The sequence below is a fragment of the Dromiciops gliroides genome, chromosome 4 (assembly GCF_019393635.1).
Source record: "Dromiciops gliroides isolate mDroGli1 chromosome 4, mDroGli1.pri, whole genome shotgun sequence".
Lineage (NCBI taxonomy): Eukaryota > Metazoa > Chordata > Mammalia > Microbiotheria > Microbiotheriidae > Dromiciops > Dromiciops gliroides.
Window position 1 is genome coordinate 328,737,849 of NC_057864.1, and position 19,365 is coordinate 328,757,213.

Genomic DNA, 19,365 nt, shown 5'->3' on the forward strand with positions numbered 1-19,365 from the left:
AAGAGAGGGAACTAGATGGAAGCACGTAAGTACATCTCTGAGGTTATGAATGCACTTAAGTTTTGAAATATGCTTTTGATAATAATATTGTTTGCTTAATTCCCTAAGAAACTAACTTTTTACTATTATATACTAATTCTCTTGTATACCGGGAGATCGTAAATACTCACTAACATTTTCAAATTACGTTTTGGACATTTATCTCTATTCTTTGATTAAGGAAAAAGAAAGCTACTGAGTACTTTTAACAAACCTTTGATGAGGGATACTTGTTAAATATTCTGAAGATGGCTAATTCAGCAGCTACAGTCTTTCCTGAACCGGTGGGTGCTCCAAGTAGTACATTACAGTCTGTATGATAGAGCGTGTGAAATATCTGTGTCTGCACAGGATTGAAATGGGTAAAGTTGTATAGGGATTCATATTTCCGGCATCCCAAAGCTGAGATAGGTAATGGTTGCAGATCCAGTAACTCTGAAATAAGATAAGCAGTCATAAAAGTAGGGAAACGCAACTACAAAATAGAAATTATTTGATTAAAAATCAATTATAAACTACTAGAGGGAAGAAAATATTTGAAATTTTTTGAGAGTATTATTCTGTGTTGGAAAAATAACTGGCATCCCGTGGAAATAAAACCTAAGTAAAAACTAGAAGTTGATCTCCAAATTCTGACATTTTCCCAGAGGTCGATATTTTGAGTTGTTAGTTTACTTTTTCTTATAATACAATAAACACTTTTTAAAAAACCAGGGTATTTGCTGGCAAACCCATCACTATTTTTATTCTTTGCCATTAACTGTATCTCTATGACTTAGAACTCTTTTTATAGAGTTGATAGTCAACAGGTTTGTGATATTCAGAATGAATATCAGGTAGTACAAGAATCAGAACTGCTTTCTGAGCTATCAGAGATTACATTCTTTTTTGCATAGTTCTAAAGTTTTTTCCCCCTGTGGGTCATTATTTCTAAAAATTCATATTCTGGAGGTCAATCTTTTGGTATTAAGCCACTGTGCCCATAGCTAGGTTGTTTCTTGGTCAGACAGTATGTCACCAGTACCATAGTCAAAGGCTTTTTCACTTGGCAAAAGTACTAGTAGTTATTTTTTCCCCCTGGAGGAGTTTGTTGATCCCACATGACATAACTAATCTTCTACCAATCAACAGACTTGATATATCAACACATTTATTTTCCCATAATGCCAGAAAACTTCATTTTCCATATTAGCATAAGACATAAAATACATTTTTACTAGATATAAATTCTTCTGTCATGGATTATACTATTTTTAGAATATTTCTCTATTATCTTTTTTTCATCACAATGTTCACATATATGAAGGCAGTATAAAGAAATAGTACCAAAAAATGAAGGCAACACATGTAAAAATCTAAAGAGACATCTCCATCCCATAACCCTTAATATAAGCATTTTGGAAACACAGGTATTATCCCATTATCCACAATGCCATTGCTATGTGTTCGATCTGAATATTTTCTATTTGCATTCATTTTGGAAATGTACTAAAACCTGGGAGAAGCTAAAGAGCCCTATCTATGGAAATCTGTAGTTTCCTATTGGGGAAGCCCTTAATTTCAGGAAGTTGGGAAAATTACAACTGGGCAAAATAACTAGGAAGGGATTTTCAAATAAAATACTTAACTACCTAGGAAGAAACATTAAAAAAATAATAATAATGCTATTCATTTCCAGTTTGGTAGGATGTTGGGAGAAATTGAGTGAATTTAAGGAGTACTACTGAATTGGGTGTTCACTTTAGGGCTCCATAACCTGGAGAGCACTCATAAATTTGAAATGTACTACCCAAATGAAATAAAAATAATATAGGAATATCTATCTATAATATTATTGCTGTTATTACCACAGATAGGAAATTGAAAGCACATTTTAAAATCAGATGTTTTATGTTGTGTCATGGTAAGAGTTTCTTTAAAATTTTATGTGATGTCAAAGCTTAATAATTTTTTAGAAAGTCTAAGTTAGTCATGTATGTTGGTATAAGTCTATATTAGCTGTAGCTGGTGACTCACTTGAATCTGGGAGTTCTGTGCAGCAGCAAGCTAAACCTGAGTGATTAGGTATACGTAGTAAGTTTGGCACACCAGGCTGCCTCAGGTGGGGTGAACTGGCCCAGGCTGGAAAAATGGAGGTCAAAACTTCTGTGCTATTCAATATTGTGATAAGGCTTGTGATTGACTACTGTACTTCCAGGCTTGATGAGATAGGGAAACCCAGTCTCAAAAAACAAAACAAAGAAACAAATCAATTTTCTGGGTAAATAGGGCTATATGAGCCTTACCAGGCTTTTAAAAATTATTTGTTTTTGAAAAGAGGAGAGGGTCAGGAAGGTATAGACTTAAGCAAGGGCTTGGTGATTGATAGGGTTGTTGGGGGTGGGATAAGGCAGGATATGGATCGGCATGTATTGTATTTGAATGTGTATTAAAAAAAAAAGTTCCATGGTATTTGTCTCTCCGTTCCCTCCTTTTAGTGGAGAAGCATAAAGGGAATTTGCAAAGTAAAAGCTGCCCACTAAAAAAAATCAGGAGGAAATTCAATAACATTAATTACAATTTGTGCAAGGATATTTCAAGAAGCTCAAGCTGGAAGGGACTTTAGAGGTCATTGAGTTCAACTCCATTTTACAGATGATAAAATTGAGGCTCAGAAAGATTAAAAGATTTGCTCATGGACACCCAGCTAGTAAGTGTCCCAGGTGGTATTTGAACCTAGGTTTACTGACTTCAAGTCTTATTCAATATCATGGACCATATATATTAAGTGGGGGAAAAACAAAACCAAACCCCCAAATCAAGCTGAAAGTGGAAAGATAAGTAGATGCTGAGAAATAATAACAACAAAAGAATTTGATATTGTACATATTCTGAATTAGCATTCATATAAAAACATTTATTTAGCTTGCTGAAGATTAATAAGGGAATACAAACAAATAAATGCATATTAACAAACATGGGGATTGTTCACATTAAATAATCATCAGAAAGGCAGGTATCATTTCATTTACATCTATCAGGGCCAGTTAACGCCAAACAGAGTATTTCATTGCCTTCACTGCCAGGGGTAGAAAGACTTGCGACCATGGAGAGCGTTCTTTCTTTTCACCCTCTCCCCCTATTAGGGATATCCAGAGCATATCCTTGCTTAACTGGTCACCTGGTCTGAATGACTGAAGCTATTAACTCTATTCCCTCTGTGAAGATCAAAGACTGCCAGGTCTTCATATCCACCTTGTCTCTGAAACCTCAGATGCTTCTCAGCCAGCCTACCTGGAGTACTGACATGTGACTTAATCACTTAACTGAAGGACACCAGAGACTTTCCATTTCCTCTTCTGATCAATCTTAGGATTTCTAGGCCTTTACATCTGTACTGCAACAGAACTTTCTTTCTTTTATTAACGTATAAGAGAGTCTCCTTTAGACCATCCAGTCTTTTCTCCTTGTATCTCCCATGCTCAGCACAGTGCTTGGCAAAACGGTAAGCACTTAACACTCACTCATTCATTCATTCACTCATTTATTCATTCATTCAATAGCTTTCATGAGATCAAGGACTCTTCATTATTAGACAAGATCTCAGATTTACAAAAATGAAAGATTTTTGTACATCAGAAATTAAAAAAGTATTTTTATGACCACTAATTCAAGTAACATTTAAAAAATTCTATAAATTATAAACAAATACAGGTTTTTAGACACGCAGGTGATATGAGAAAAGGATATTTTTTCAAATATGACTACACACTGCTTTTTAATTTATATACAATAATATCAACCAGAATTAACTGAAGCAATAGTTTTGGGAAACTGGTAATTCAAATTCCTGGTGATACATTACCTGTATGAGGAGGATGTCTCTCTGGTAGAATCAAATGTTGAAAGTTGATGATACATACTGCCTCTGCTCCTAACCATCTGTCAGAAACAGCTCGAATGTAGTATTGAGAAGGCAAAGGTTCAAAAATAGGGATTGTAAATACCAGCAACTGAGATTCTTTTGCAATGACCTAATGTAAGAGAAAATCAATTATGAGTTTGGATTTTCCAGTATCTTAAAAGTAGCAGGTGGGGGCAGCTAGGTGGCACAGTGGATAAAGCACCAACCCTGGATTCAGGAGTACTTGAGTTCAAATCTGGCCTCAGACCCTTGACACTTACTAGCTGTGTGACCCTGGGCAAGTCACTTAACTCCCAATGCCCCCATAAAAAAAAAAAAGTAGCAGGTTACTCTCTAAAAATCCACTTAGTAAAACTTTATGCTCTGTATGTATAACAAGATGTAATAGGGCAATCTAAATGGTATGTTGAGGTTGAATGTTGCTGAAACCTGCAGAAAGTTCTTTTCTGAGAATTCCTAATAGAACACACACACACACACACACACATATATACACACACACACACACACACAGGCACATGTATGCATGCATGCATGTATGTGTGTGTGTGTATATATAAATATATAAAGTTTATCCTGATGCACATAGACACTATCAAAAATAAATCACTCTCTCTTTGCACTTCAAATTTCTACTCTAAAATGGGGGATTGGAGTAGATAATCTCTAAGGCCCCCTCAAGCTCTAAAATGTATGAATCTTTTTTTCAGTTGGTCAATCACAAAAAAATTATTATGGACCTCATTCTGACTTTATGAACTGACTAGAATAAGCATCACAACAAAAACATCTGTATCACTCAACTGTGATTTTTTTTTGTCAGCTAAATGAGGATATTATTTTAAATTTCAACTGTATAGTAAAAGTAAGGATAAAAGTTATAAAAATAGAAAATGTAATTTTCCAAGTACACGTTCCTCTTTTTCTATGCTAGTCCATAAAATTTATTTGAAGAAACATTTAAGTGCCTAGAATGCAAATGTATCTATACATTTACCTGCTTTTTTTGAATGAGAAAATACTCAGAATGATAAATATGATCATTTGTGGGATCTTCTACCCAAATCCACCAGGGTTCTCCACCTGTACCGTGCACCTAGAGAAAAACAAAGTCACAGTACAAAATATATTATATGTTATGGTATATGTAGACGCAAAAGATTTCTTACTTGCATGGCAAATTGAAAGAAAGGAGAAAAAACTCCCACTAAATTTAGATATCCCATATGATTTTAAATTGTTAAACTCTAGATTCATAATGTCCAAAATTTTTTGAGCAAGATAATATACAAGATATGTATATTTACTTACAAATTATATACACACACATATATACTACTGTACTAACGTGTTACAAAGCAAGCAAAAAAATAGAAATTGAAAAACAGATAAGATGAAGATCAAATAAATGTTTTAAAAGACTTTTATTTTACCTATAAATGTAAGAAAATCGTTCTTGTTCTTACTAAATATAATTAAAGTTAATCAATAAACATCTGCTAAGCACCTACTATGTGCCAGAAAAGGCAAAAGATAGCACCTACCCTCATTTCCATGTACAGGACCTGGAGAATATGCTGAACTTATAAACGACAAATTTTTCTAGCAAAAAAATTTTCATTTAATTTGATTAACGTAGCTGGCCAAACAGGTAAGTTTCTCTTTCTTTCTTGCTCTTTTTTCTCCCTTCCCTCTCCCTTCTCTCTCCCTTACCTCCTTCCTTCCTTCCCAGGGCAATGAAGGTTAAGTGACTTGCCCAGGGTCCACACCAGCTAGTAAGTGTCAAGTGTCTGAGGCCAAATTTGAACTCAGGTCCTCCTGAATCCAGGGCCGGTGCTTTATCCACTGCTCTACCTAGCTGCCCCCAAATTTCTTTTTTTAAAGATATTTTTTTAAAAATGAAAGATACACAACATGATAATCAAATAATAGGTTATAATAACTTTGAATTTAAGACCTTTTCAGCAGGAATCATGTTTCTCAGGGTATAGATATATATTCACTATAAACACTATAAAAAAATAAGTAACAGTGAATTATCTATGATTTCAACTCAGCAGAAAGTTTTCAATACAAATATATTCCTTTCTTTATATGGTTCTGCTTCTTACAGTGTCAAATATTAATTTCCCATTTATGTTTGTATTTTTATAGCAGGTGTGTGTGTGTGTGTGTGTGTGTGTATATATATAAAAATATGAATTATTTAAAAACAGTAATATTCCCAAACTTTGCATTTGAAGAATGAGAGAATCTGGATCTTAATCCAATTTGGCCATTAACTTGGGTTCATGAAGTTGTTTAACCTTTTTACATATATACACACACACCTGCTATTATCCTACATATTTGCATCAGCTTTTGTTTTTCTAGAATTTCCATGTAGGGTTTGATTAGGAAACAGGTTTCCCAGCTCATAAAAAAGCTGCAATAAATTTTAAAATGTTATGTCGTGTTTTGTTACACTTAATATACCAAATGAAAAGCAAAAGGAAATCTACATTACATAAGTAGTATATGTGGGAAAATATAATCTGTTTGATATTCTATAAAAACAATGAGATGTCTTTGTTAAGAAAGTAAGAACTGAAAATTTGTGTTGCTTAGATTAAAAAGCATCATTTTTTATCTATATAATAGATGAATGTTAAAAAGTTGGTACCTAAACTGGACTTATTCCAATATTTTTAATAGATGAAATAATTACAATCTTAATAAATGAGAAACAGAATCATTTTTAAAAGTATGGAAATTACATACAGTTTTTAAGCAGAATTGTGTGACCTGAAGCAATGAATGAGGAGCAAAGACATGAAACATGCAATTAGAGACTTATAGGGACTATTTAAGTTTCATCACAGCATAATAGGCCATGTGTGTAGAATAAAAGCAATGTGTAGTATTCATCTTTACTGTAAAAATATGGCATGACCAAATAAAAAGAAAAAGCCCTTTTGTGTCCTTTATTTCCCTTTAAATGGCCTTTTTGAGCCTCTGAATCCTAGGTAAATTCTGTACATCTGGTGCCACCATGAGGAAGATGGATTAGAGTGGATCCAGGACATTAAAAAGATTACTTTTAAAATCTACTCAGACAGGGTCCAAGATCAAACCTATGACATATGAACTATACCCCAGAAGGTTAAAATTCTTAAGCCAATATCAAATTCATTCTGGTTTCCTGAAAGCCTTGTAGTCTGTGATTATGGAACAGATCAGCTACACTGATCACAGCCTGGATTGGTTACAAACCTTCCCTTCTGATTTCTTGGTATCTGCAGTATATTGTTAAGTAGCTGAAACATCACCTTTCCCAGAAGCTAGGAAGTTATCTCATTGGGCCTCATCTGTTAATATCACACCTTGGATTATTATTTCTACTAAGTAAATGTGACCAACTTTTTTTCAAAGTATCTTTTAAGAGTTAAATGCAATCTTCTTCATAACTATAGAGACTAGGTGTTTTTTTGGTTTTACCTGATCGTTCCACTTGAAGTCAGGACAGATGTTCAGCCTTACTCGGAGTACAGTGCGTGTAATGGGCTGGATAGCTGCTTCCAGTGTAATGGAAGGAATCTGATGGACACACTGTTTGACCTTTAGTCCAATATTCACATGTTGCAGCATGTGACCTGAAGAGAAAATACTAAGAGAATGAAATGTACATATACAAAAAAAATAACAATCTGACTTATAACCAGGATTTTCGAGAAACCTGTTTTATTGCTTGTTTTTTTGGTTTGCTATATAAAATGACTGACATTCTTTGACCTGTCATGTTCAAATATTTTGAAATAAGCAAGTCATTGATCTGAAAATCAGTATTAACCCTTCTTGGCACTACAAGGAGTACAAAAATCAAGAATTTCTCCTCTTTTTAGCAGTTCTTTTTAACTTTTCATTAGTTATAGATATGGGTCTAATTTTGAACAAAACTGCCTTTGGGAAATTGCGTGGTACTCTTAATGAAACTAGTTTGATTTCTGAAAAGACTCACTTCTTCTAGTAGTAGTATGTGGCTTCAAGTCCTAGAACACCTGTCTTAAAAGAATTAAAGTGAGAATTATTCAAAGGATAACAGAGACGCTCAAGATGCACATGAGTAGGCACCTATCTGACATACTTGAGGCCTTCTTCTCATTCATTTGTTGGATAAACCAGGGTACCACTTGGGCTGTCTTGCTGCTGTCTCCAGAACTAAGCAGCACATTGGATAGACTTCTGGGCCTGGACTCAGGAAGACCTGAGTTCAAATCCAGCCTAAGATATTTACCAGTTGTGTGATGCTGGGCAAGTTACTTTTAACCTCTATTTGACTTCATCTGTAAAATTGGAAAAATAACAGTACCTACCTTGCTGGGTTGCCATAAGTAGCAAATGAGATATTTGTAAAGCACTTAGTACAGTGCCTGACACATAGCAGGCACTATATAAATGCTTATTTCTTACCCTTCTCCCCTATCATTTTTGATACATGACCAGCCCATCGAATTTCCTGGTCATGAACATTCTTAAAAATTTACTCATGCCACATGTTATCATATTTAGCAAGAAACAGAAGTTATATCACTAAAGATTTATTGATATAACTATACAAGATCCTTTAATATTGTTATCGTGTTTATTTTGATTTGTACTTCCTCTTGTCTGTTCATCCCTCATCCCAAGTAAAAGATTCCTTAGTTCACCACTGTTAAAACGAAGCATTACCATAATGACTCTAAATCAAAAGCTTAAAATATTTAAATGAAAGAGCAAAATAATAGCTGAAGCACTGCTGAACTGTGAAATAAATGCATCCTTTCGTCTTGCCACCAGGTCAAAAGTACTCTGAATTCACTTTATCATAGCAAGTTCACAGATCTTTTGGTTGACATAAACAGTTGAAAGTAGACAAGTCACATGCAAAAAGATACGGAAGTAGGAAGGAAGAAACAACCATTCAAAATTATACCAATCAATCAACAAGTATTTGTTCAGTTCTTTATATGTGCCAGGTACTATGTTAGGTGCTGGGGATATAAAATACAATAAAACAATCTGTATTCCTGAAGAGCTGCTATTCTTTGTGGGGAGATAATAAACACATACAAAAGTGAAAATATAAATACAAAGTAGTTAAATACAAGATAATTTGGGGGGGATGCCTCAGTTCATCATCAATAAAATGAGCTGGTCATGCCAAAAAAATCCTAAATGGGATCATGACTGAAAAATGACAGAATAAATGATGACTTGAAAAGCTAAACAAAGGAGTTAATATTTGATCATTGAGGCAATAGGAAGCTACTTTGATTAAGTAAAGAAGTCACATGGTTAGGCTTATCCTTAAGGAAAATTACTTTTTGCATCAGTATGGAGTGTCATGGGGAAACCACTTAAATCAGGGAGACTAATTAGGAGACTAATGCAATAATCTTGTCAAGAGGTAATGAGGGACTGAACAAAGGTGGGAATTTTGTGAGTGGAGAGGAGTCAGATTAAGATAGACTTTGTGAGGTAGAGATAGCAAAATCTGGCAAATGATTAGATATGAAAGAGGAGAGTGAAGGACAACATTGATATTGTAAACCTGAGACTGGAAGAATGGTGGTGCCTTTGATATGTGGGGGCCAAATTTAATATATGGAGAGTTAATTGGGTGACTCACCGAAATATTGGGATCCCAGAAATAATGAGGGACCTCTAGGTTCAAAGCTCCCTCCCCTCTGAACTGCCCTTTTAGATATTTCTCCCAGGCCAATAAGAAAGGAGTCTTACAGCTGCTTTTCCAGAAAAGGATCAGATTTTATTACTTGGGAATTAATTAAACAACAAAGGTAAAATTAATAAAAATCAAAGATAAGGAAGTAGGGAAAAAGAAAGACAGATAAATTCTCCTTGCTCTAACCTAAATCTATACAATCCCCAGGTCATTTCGAATTAAGCTAATTTCAAAGGAATGCAGGGCTTTTATGTTCACTCACCACAGCTGGGACATCTGCTAGTTGCTTGAGCCACCAGAAAGGGCAGAGGAGAGAGAAGAGAAAAGCCAGCATTCCAGAAGTGACTCAGCCTCCCCTCAGCAAGCATTCAATATTCCTCCCCCAAAAGGGGAGGTCCTTCAAAAACTGCCTATGGAGAGGTTTCTCCTTCTCACCTCAGTAGCATATGTAACCTCAGGGGGGGCCAGGTGTGGCCCCTCCCAAATGAGTCAGCTAAACTCCAATAATTTTTACCACAGATAGGAATATGGAAATTTGGACAAGGGGAAGGATTTTTGGAGAACGATAATTTCTTCTGTATGGGACATTTGAGTATAAGATGTCTCTGAGACATCCAATATCAAATGTTCAAAAGAGAATTGGTAATAATGTAAGACTGAATGAAGCTTAGGATAGAGATTAGAAGTTTTACACACACACACACACACACACACACACACACACACACACACACACACACACAATATACATAAAAGCATATATATATTCATATATAAAAGTATATATACACATATATGTATGTATATATAAAAGCTCTCTATTTCATTCAATGTCCATTTTCCCCCCTGTAAGATTATACTCAGTTTTGCTGGGTAAGTTATTCTTGGTTGTTAGCTTAGATATTTTTGCTTCTGGAATATCATATTCTCAGCTCTCCACTCCTATTCAATTGGTAGCTGCTTAAACTGGGTATGATGCTAACTATGTCTCTTTGGAAAAATACTGCAAGTATCTAGAAAGTACCAAAGAGACATAGACTCCTGAGAGTTTTCATTTTGGGGTTTATTTCAGGAACTGACCAATGAATTCTTTCAGCTTTTACTTTGCTCTCTGGTTCTAAGAAATCTAGAGAGTTTTCCTTTATAATTTCTTAAAATATGATATCTAAGCTCTTTTTGGTTATGATGTTCAGATAGTTCAATGATCCTTCCCCCCCCCCCCCCCCCCCCCCCCCCCCCCCGCTTCAGTCTGTTTGCCTGATCAATTGTTTTTGCTAATAGACATCTCACATTTTCTATTTTGGGGGAGAGAGATTCTAATATTTCCTGATGTCTCATGGACTCATTAGATTCTAATTCATTCTAATTTCCAGGGAGTTATTTTTTTGAGGTAGGTTTTGTACTTCATTCCAAATTGTTAATTCTCTTTTCATATCTTTCTTCCTTAACATTCATTTATTTTCCTATTTTTCTTCTACTGCTTTGGTTTTTTAAGAATAATTTTAGTTTATTCTAAAAACTTTATCTTTACCTCATCCAAGCTTTCTGGTTGGACTTGTATTCAAGCTGTATTTTTCTTTGAGGCATTACTTGTAAATATTTTCAAATCATCCTCTTCTGGGTTTACTTCTTAAGCTTCCTTTGCCTTCAATAACTCTTTACAGTGGGATTCCTTTTTGTCTTCTCATTTTTCTAGCTTACTTTCTTTTTTTTCGCGGGGCAATGGGGGTTAAGTGACTTGCCCAGGGTCACCCAGCTAGTAAGTATCGTGTCTGAGGCCGGATTTGGACTCAGGTCCTCATGAATCCAGGGCAGGTGCTTTATCCGCTGCGCCACCTAGCTGCCCCCTTCCAGCTTACTTCTTGATTTTGGACTTCAGTTAGTGCTGACTTCTGCACACTTCTGGAGAGAATATGTTAGATACTGTTTTCACAACTCAGATTGGGGATTCTGCAAGTTTTCAGTATTCCCAAAGTGATGTGATCTGGGGTTAAGACTGCTCATTGCCCTCCTAATCTGAGCTCTGAAAGTTCCTGACTATGTTTGGGTTTGTTCATTCCATTGTTGGCTTTCACCCTATGCTAGAAGTTAGAACCAAGTCCATGTTTTACTCCTGTGATCAGAACTACATAGTTATTGCTTGCTTTCTGAACTTGTTCCTTGCTAAGTACATGGTTAGGGGCTGCTAGCAATAGCTCATCTCCATCACCCCAATGTGTAGATGTCCTCCTTGGGGCAGAGTACAACAGAGCTGCCAAATAATACCCATTCTGCAACTTGTGCTAATTTAGAGCTCCCTGGGCTCTCTTCATGCCTTGATGCTTCCTAATTTAGTGACTAGTCTTGTCTCCCTTTTAGTCATTGGGTACTTTAATGTTCTTCTTGCATTGCTCTTGGCCAGACTAAGTCCCCAGTATCTGCAAACCCCTCTATCTGTATCCTTCAGCCACTCTGCATTGGAAAAATTACTTCCTGTGACTTTTTCTAAGATTTCCTAATTAGAATTCAGTCTGGGCCATTTACTAGGTCTTTAGGGAAGGGATTCAGTGGAGGAGCTAGAATGTACTTTTTCCTCTATTTCACCATCTTGGTACAGCCTCAAGTTATCAACACAGAGAGAATAAACTGATGAGAACTGATGATTTCACGGAGAATGTAGAGAAATAAACATTGGGAGCATAGGAAAGAGGTGCAGGAAAGATCCCTAGGTAGGAGGGATGATATGAGGAATGAAGCAGTGAAAAAGACTGAAAAGGAGTAGTTTCAAGGGCAAAGGTAGAGGGATTAGCCTTGTCAGGGGGAATGGTCACCTCATGAGCAAAGAAAAACATGGGGAAAGTAAAAGAAAGTGGGGTTTGACATCAAGGGTTTTTGAGATTAAGAGAATGGGAAAAGAAAAGGATACTAAATTTCATTATCAAAATAATTTACACTTTATGGTTTTTTTTTAAGTTCTGAATAGAATTTTATTTTCCAAAATATATGTAAAAACAAATTTTAACATCAATTTTTTAAAAAAATTGTTCCAACTTCTCTTCCTCCTCCATTCCCACCCCATACCCACTAGAACTCAAGCATTTCAAAATAAGTTATACATGAGTAGTCATGGAAAATATTCCCACATTAGCTAGGTTGTGAGAGAAAACAGTCAAAAAACTCCCAAAACTTCAAACTGAGGAATTGTCAAAGAGAAAAAAATTTATTTTAAAAAAATGTGTTTCCAGGGGCAGCTAGGTGGCACAGTAGACAGAGCACCGGCCCTGGAACCAGGAGCACCCGAGCCCAAACCCGGCCCCAGACACCCAACACCCACCAGCCGCGTGACCCTGGGCGAGCCACCCAACCCCAAATGCCTCACCAAAAAAGAAAAAAAAAAAGAAAAGAAAGAAAATGTGTTTCCATCTATTTTCAGATACTATCAGTTCTTTCTCTGTATATGGGTTGCCATTTTCATAAGTCCTTTAGGGTTATATTGGACCATTGCCTTGCTGAAAATAACCGCATGCTTCCCAGCAGATCATCTTACACTATTGCTGTTATTTTGTATACAGTGCATTTCACTCTGCTTCAGTTCATGTATGTCTTTCCAGGTTTTTCTAATAGTATCCTGTTCATCATAACCTAAATAAAGTACCTTAAACTTAACAAAGAATTTTTTCCTATTAGCCCAGCAAAGTCATCATAACTATTTCCCTCCATACTATTCCCTTCCCATGCTATTTACTCTGTTTTCTATCTTCTTTTAAACTATTTCTCCTCAAAAGTGTTTTACTTCTGACTGTCCCCTCCCCTACTCTGCACTCCCTTTTTTTCACCCTTCCTTCCTTATCCTCTTCCCCTCCTACTTTCCTTTAGGGTTAAATAGATTACTCCTCCCAACTGGGTGTGAATGTTATTCCCTCCATGAGCCAACTCTGATGAGTTTAAGGTCTTTGAGCTAATTCTATGTTCCAAATTTTCTTCCTCCCTCTCTCCTCAACCCTCCCTATGAAATCAAGCAATTCAATGTCATACATGTGCTGTTACGCAGAACATCTTTACCTTCCTCGAAAGTATTTTGCTTTTTATTGCTCTGTCCCCCAATCTGCCCTTCCCTCCTTCTCCTCTCCACCCCCTTATCTCCCTCCCCTCCCTCAGGGCAAAAATATATTACTATACCCACTTGGGTATGTATGTTAGTCCTTCTTTGAGTCAATTCTGATGATATTAAGGTTCACTCCCCAATTCCTTCCCCCTCTTCCCCTCCCCTCCATAAGCTTTTTTCTTGTTTCCTTTATGTGAACAACCTCTCCCCAGACCATCTCTCCCCTTCCCCCTCCCCCAGTCTATTTCTCCTACACCTCAACCCTATTTTAAGGATGTCATTATGGGTTAGTTAGGTGGCACAGTGGACAATGCACCAGCCTTGGACCCAGGAGGCCCCAAGCCCAAATCCGGCCCCAGACATAAGACACCCCACACAGAACAAAACATAACATCCCTTCGTATTCAGTTCAGACCTGTGTCCTCTATTAAATCTTTACTGATATAGTTCTTATGAGTTTGAAGTATTATCTTCCCATGTAGGAATATAAAGTTTGATCTTTTAATATCCCTCATGAAGTCTTTTTCCTGTTTATCTTTTTATGCTTCTCCAGGATCTTGTATTTGAAAGTCGAATTTTCTATTCAGTTCAGGTCTTTTCATAACAAATTTCTGAAAGTCTTCTTTCTCCTTGAAGTTCCATGTTTGCCTCTGAAAGATGATGCTTAGTTTTGCTGGGTACGTGATTTTTGGCTATAGTCCCAGTTCCTTTGCCCTCTGGAATATCATATTCCATGCCCTCCGGTCCTTTAATGTAGAAGCTGCTAGATCTTGCTTTATCCTTATTGGAGCTCCACAGTATTTAAATTCCTTTTTTCTAGCTGCTTGCAATATTTTCTCCTTGACCTGGGAGTTCTGGAATTTGGCTATAATATTCCTGGAGGTTTTCCTTTTGGGATCTCTTTCAGGAGGTGATCGGTGGATTCTTTCAATTTCTATTTTAGCTTCTGCTTCTAGAATATCAGGGCAATTTTCCCTCACAATCTCTTGGAGGATGGTGTCTAAGCTCTTGTTTTGGTCATGGTTTTCAGGTAGTCCAATGATTTTCAAATTATCTCTCCTAGATTTATTTTCTAGGTCAGCTGTTTTTCCAAGCAGATATTCACATTGCCCTCTATTTTTTTCATTCAATTGGATTTGCTTTACTGTGTCTTGGTTTCTCATAAGGTCACTAGCTTCCATTTGTTCAATCCTAATTCTTAGGCAATTATTTCAGCAGACAGTTTTTAATCTCCTTTTCCATTTGGCTTTTCAAACTGTTTGACTTTTTTTTCATGACTTTCCTGCATTGCTCTCATTTCTCTTTCCATTCCTTCCTCTCTTTCTCTACATCTTCGTTCTATCTCTCCTACTTTCTCTTCAAAGTCCCTTTTGAGAGCTTCCATGGCCTGAGACCAGTTCATATTTTTCTTGGAAGCTTTGGATGTTGGAGCTTTGACCCTGTTATTATCTTCTTCTTCTGAGGATGTATTGTGGTCTACCTTTCCCCCAAAGAAGTTTTCGATGGTCTTCTGCTTTCTCTGCCTACTCATCCTGGCTTACTGTTTCTTGGCTTTTTACTCCTTAAAGTGTAGCGCTGCTTCTAGGACACACCGTTCATGCTACAGCGTGGCCCAGGGGGTGATTGGGCTTCTTCTCAGCCTGCCTGGCTTGTGAGTAATCACAGCCGCTTTCTCTTTGACCCGGAAACAGAAGTCTGATTGAACTCTGATTCTCTATGGTCAGAAGCTTGGCGTGCTTTTACCCCTCCCCCACTGGGCCACCACCACTCGATTCAGCCCACGGGTTCAGACCCAGGGCGCTTTGCCCCAACTCCAGTAGATACTGCCTCCACTTCACCCCGGCCTACCACCGAACCCCCCGTCACCAGTCTGTGATCGGAGCCTCAGAAGCTGCTGGTGCTGAAGACTCTGACGTGCTGGAAGCAGTGGCCCTGGCTTGGGTCCCGACCACGCGCTGAAGCTGTTCAGCCTGATCAGTAGGTGATCAGAATTGCCCTTTTTTGCGGAGAAAGTAGTCTAAATAGTCTCACTCTGTTCTTATGTGCATTAGGCTGTTCTGGGTTTTGATTTTTACCACATTATTTGGGCGTGAATGGACGGGTTTATCTGGAGCTTGTGGGAGTCACAGCCTCTCCTCCGCCATCTTCTACACTTTATGTAAAAAACCATAATCATATTTTTTCAATAGACAAAAGATTTTGTTTTCCAAATAACAATGTTTTAAAAACAATTCCTTCTTACCTATTTCATCTTTCCTCATGTCTTTCAGCTTATCTACAGTGAGTTTCTTTGCTTCTAATTTTGTAAGGACATGTGGAGGTAACACTGAGAACTGTCTCAGGGGACTAGCCCAACCCCACAAATCGCTTGTCAATGACTTTGCTGAGGTTCAAAAGCCGGTAAGTCATGGCAAGGCCACCGTTTCTGAGAGCAACTTCAAAAGGGCACGCACAATTCTAGCTGCATTCTATAAAACAAATGAAAGGACATATAGAAAAAGAAGAAAAGAGAAAATGTTAAACTTTAAAGTTTTCTAGTAAATGTCAGTCAGTTAACAAACATTTTTAAAAGGTGCTTACTATGTCCTAGGCACTATGTTAAATGCTGGGAATAAAGAGAAAAACTGTCTTTATTCTTACAGAGTGCAAATTCGAAGGGGGAAGAGGGATGGGGGAAAGACCGTAAATAAAAAGGCATGTATACAAGACTACAATGAGTAGATGGAAAGCAGTTATAATAGGGAAGGTAGTAAATGTATTATTTAAATAGAATTTCAAAAGAAAATGAGATTGGAGTAACTTTAAAAAAAAATTCTTTAGGAATCTTTCCCCCTCTCCCTTAGAGAGATTTCCCTAACATTTTTCTACTAGAATAAAAATAATTAGTTGCAATGAAGAAGAATTAAATGGCCAGTAATTTGCTTGGAAGGATAATTTAATATTTTTATATTAAACAGTATACATTGTTAAGTTATGTGCTAAAGGTGACTGCTGGAGGCAACATATGACAAGGGAAGAAGATATGGACAAGGTTATATTGCTAGTGTAAATGTAAAAAGTAGTGTAAATGTCAAAGGTAGCAAGACAGGTTGTTATGGGAAGATGGCAAATCAGTGGTTTGAAACTATCAGCTGACTGTGTTAACTTCTTCTTCTCCTATGAGTTAAGGAGCATCCAGAAGCACAGGATGGCAAGGTATCTTTGTGTCAGTCAAAAATGCCAATATTCCAGAAATAAGGAGGTGAGGGTTCCACTGTTCTATGCTAATTAGAGCTCCTCTGGGATATCACATTCAGTTCTTTGTCACCACAGTTTAAGAAGGACATTGATAAGTTGGATGGTGCAGCTGAGGGCAATCAAGGTGAAGGGCTTTGCATTCATGTCATATGAGGATAAGTTGGAAGAACTAAGGATCATTAGGCCACAGAAAAGAAGACTAGCCTTGGAGGGTTGGGGGGGGGGGGAAGTGCAGAGAGAAATAGCTATTTTTAAGTATTTAAAGGGCTCTTGTGTGGAAGAATTATTAGTTTTTTTTTCTATTTGATTCTAGAAGAAAGAAGCTAGGTTTAAGGGGGAGAAGTTTCAAAGAAGAAAATTCAGGCTTAATGTTGGGAAATAACTTCCTACAATTAGAGCTGTCCAAGTAACAGCTTGGATGGGCAGCCTTGAGAGGTGATGAGTTTCCCTTCCTTGGAGCTCCTGCAGAGTTTGCAAGACCACTTGCAGGCATGCTATAGTGGGCATTCCTTCTGTGTATGGGTTGTACATGAGATAGTCCCTTCCAACCCTCAAATGTTCTCATTCTTGAGGCATTTTGTTTTCTTAGTTTTCTTTTTGAAGTTTTTGCATCTCAAATTGTATGATTCAGGGAAAGTTCAAGTCTTGGTTCCTACCCATGAGGAAGGAATTTAAGAAGCAGAATCTGAGGATGAAGCTAACTTGTTCAAAGTAGAGGGAAGATTCCAAAGGAAATCCTCTGAAGGGCAGAGGAAGATTAATAAGGCAGATTAAAAGTCAGTTGGATAGCAAAGAATATGGAGGGAGAGATAAAAAGAAAAGGAGATTTTTTTTTTCTTCCAGGGTTACACAGTATTTCAGATCTATGCACATCAGAGTTTTATGCAAGAATACAATAGCATGCTTGGAGTCTAATACCTGAATACCAATACCTTTAGTATTCTAGGGCTTAGTATAGTCAGGAGAATAGCAAGCATTCTATTCTCAAAAGCATCTGGTGGAGCTCACCTTATATATAAAGCCTAACTTTTGTTTGGATTCTATATAGGACGTGAAACCAGCAAATGCACTTTTCTTCCTGTTTTACATTAGCTTTAGCCCTGTGGTGATTGATACTTTTCAATACAATATAGCATTAAAGTTTTGATTTAGGCACTGGTATAGCAGAAGCACTGCTTTTGAAGTGAGAGCATAAAAGTTCAAAACTGTGGCTTTTACTCCCTCTGTGATCTTGGGTAAATTTGTGAGTCTCTGTTCCCTTATCTGTAAAATGAGAGATGTGATGATGTGATAATTTTGATGAACGATCCTCTGGATCAACATTTATAAGTGAGATATGAAACAGTGGGGAAAAGATGTTTCCTAGTTTACTGTCCTATGTAAAATCCAAACAGAGAGTAAATTTCCTATATAAGGTGAGGTCTACTAGACATTCTTGAGTATGCTATTCTACTGACTATTATAAGCCCTAGAATACTAGAGGGATATTTCAATGAGATTCACACCATTCAGGAGAAATTGGTCAACAAATACATAGAGGAAAAACCAATGGATAAAAAAATGAATGCTTACCATCAAACCTATTGCATGTACTTGGATAAGCAGTCTATCGAGTTATTGTATCATTACCTGCATATTGGATAAGCATTACTGATAAATCATGAGCTGGGCCCAGAAATGAATGAGAGGTACAGCTTGGCTTGTGTGGGGGAATTTTTTTTTTAAACCACAAATGATCCTAAAAAGCTATGAATCATGGGACATCATAACCTCTATAGAGAAATGTAGATGAGTATAATATAGATATAAGTAGGTTGCAAACTATTGTTGACAATTATTTGAATGCAAAAAGTAGTGTAGTAAGTAACACATATGGGATGTAATTATCAAAAAAGGAGGTGGGTCAGTCATGTAGCAAAAGTGAAATATAACAGATAGGTACTCTAGGGTACACTGAAGGATGCACACTGACTTTTCACAATCCTAGAAGAAGCCTTCCACAGCCTTGGATGGATTCTTATGTAAGATTTGTTGGACAAGAACTAAATAATTGGATGGCAACTTGTACTGATGGAATGGGTACTTTACTGACAGTGAGATCATTTATCTACAGAAATACTGAGTAAGTTTTTTTGGTTCATATTTGTTATTTCGATTGTATAGGGAAGGCCTGAAGAGGTAATTCTCTATACCAATATGACCAGCACCTGTTGTACAACTTTTAGTCTTAGAAATTCAAATCTAATTTTAAGGGGTTAAAGACAGTGCCATAAAGAAATCAGCTTTATGGAGGACCACCATGTCCACTATAATATGCATACAGAAAGGACATACATGTCCTTTGGTGCCACTACCAGCAGCGTAATATTAGGCTGTGTGATCCACAGATTTATCTAA

The 19,365-nt window shown here is 36.9% G+C and overlaps 1 protein-coding gene across 1 annotated transcript in view; it reads right to left on the bottom strand.

Moving 5' to 3' along the window:
• ASCC3 (activating signal cointegrator 1 complex subunit 3) overlaps positions 1-19,365 on the bottom strand; it is a 344,494-nt gene that overhangs the window by 142,206 nt on the left and 182,923 nt on the right. The window contains 7 exon segments of the mRNA XM_044004344.1: positions 254-474; positions 3,884-4,052; positions 4,941-5,039; positions 7,421-7,575; positions 15,974-16,094; positions 16,096-16,175; positions 16,178-16,199. Of these exon segments, the coding sequence (XP_043860279.1) occupies positions 254-474; positions 3,884-4,052; positions 4,941-5,039; positions 7,421-7,575; positions 15,974-16,094; positions 16,096-16,175; positions 16,178-16,199 (867 nt within the window).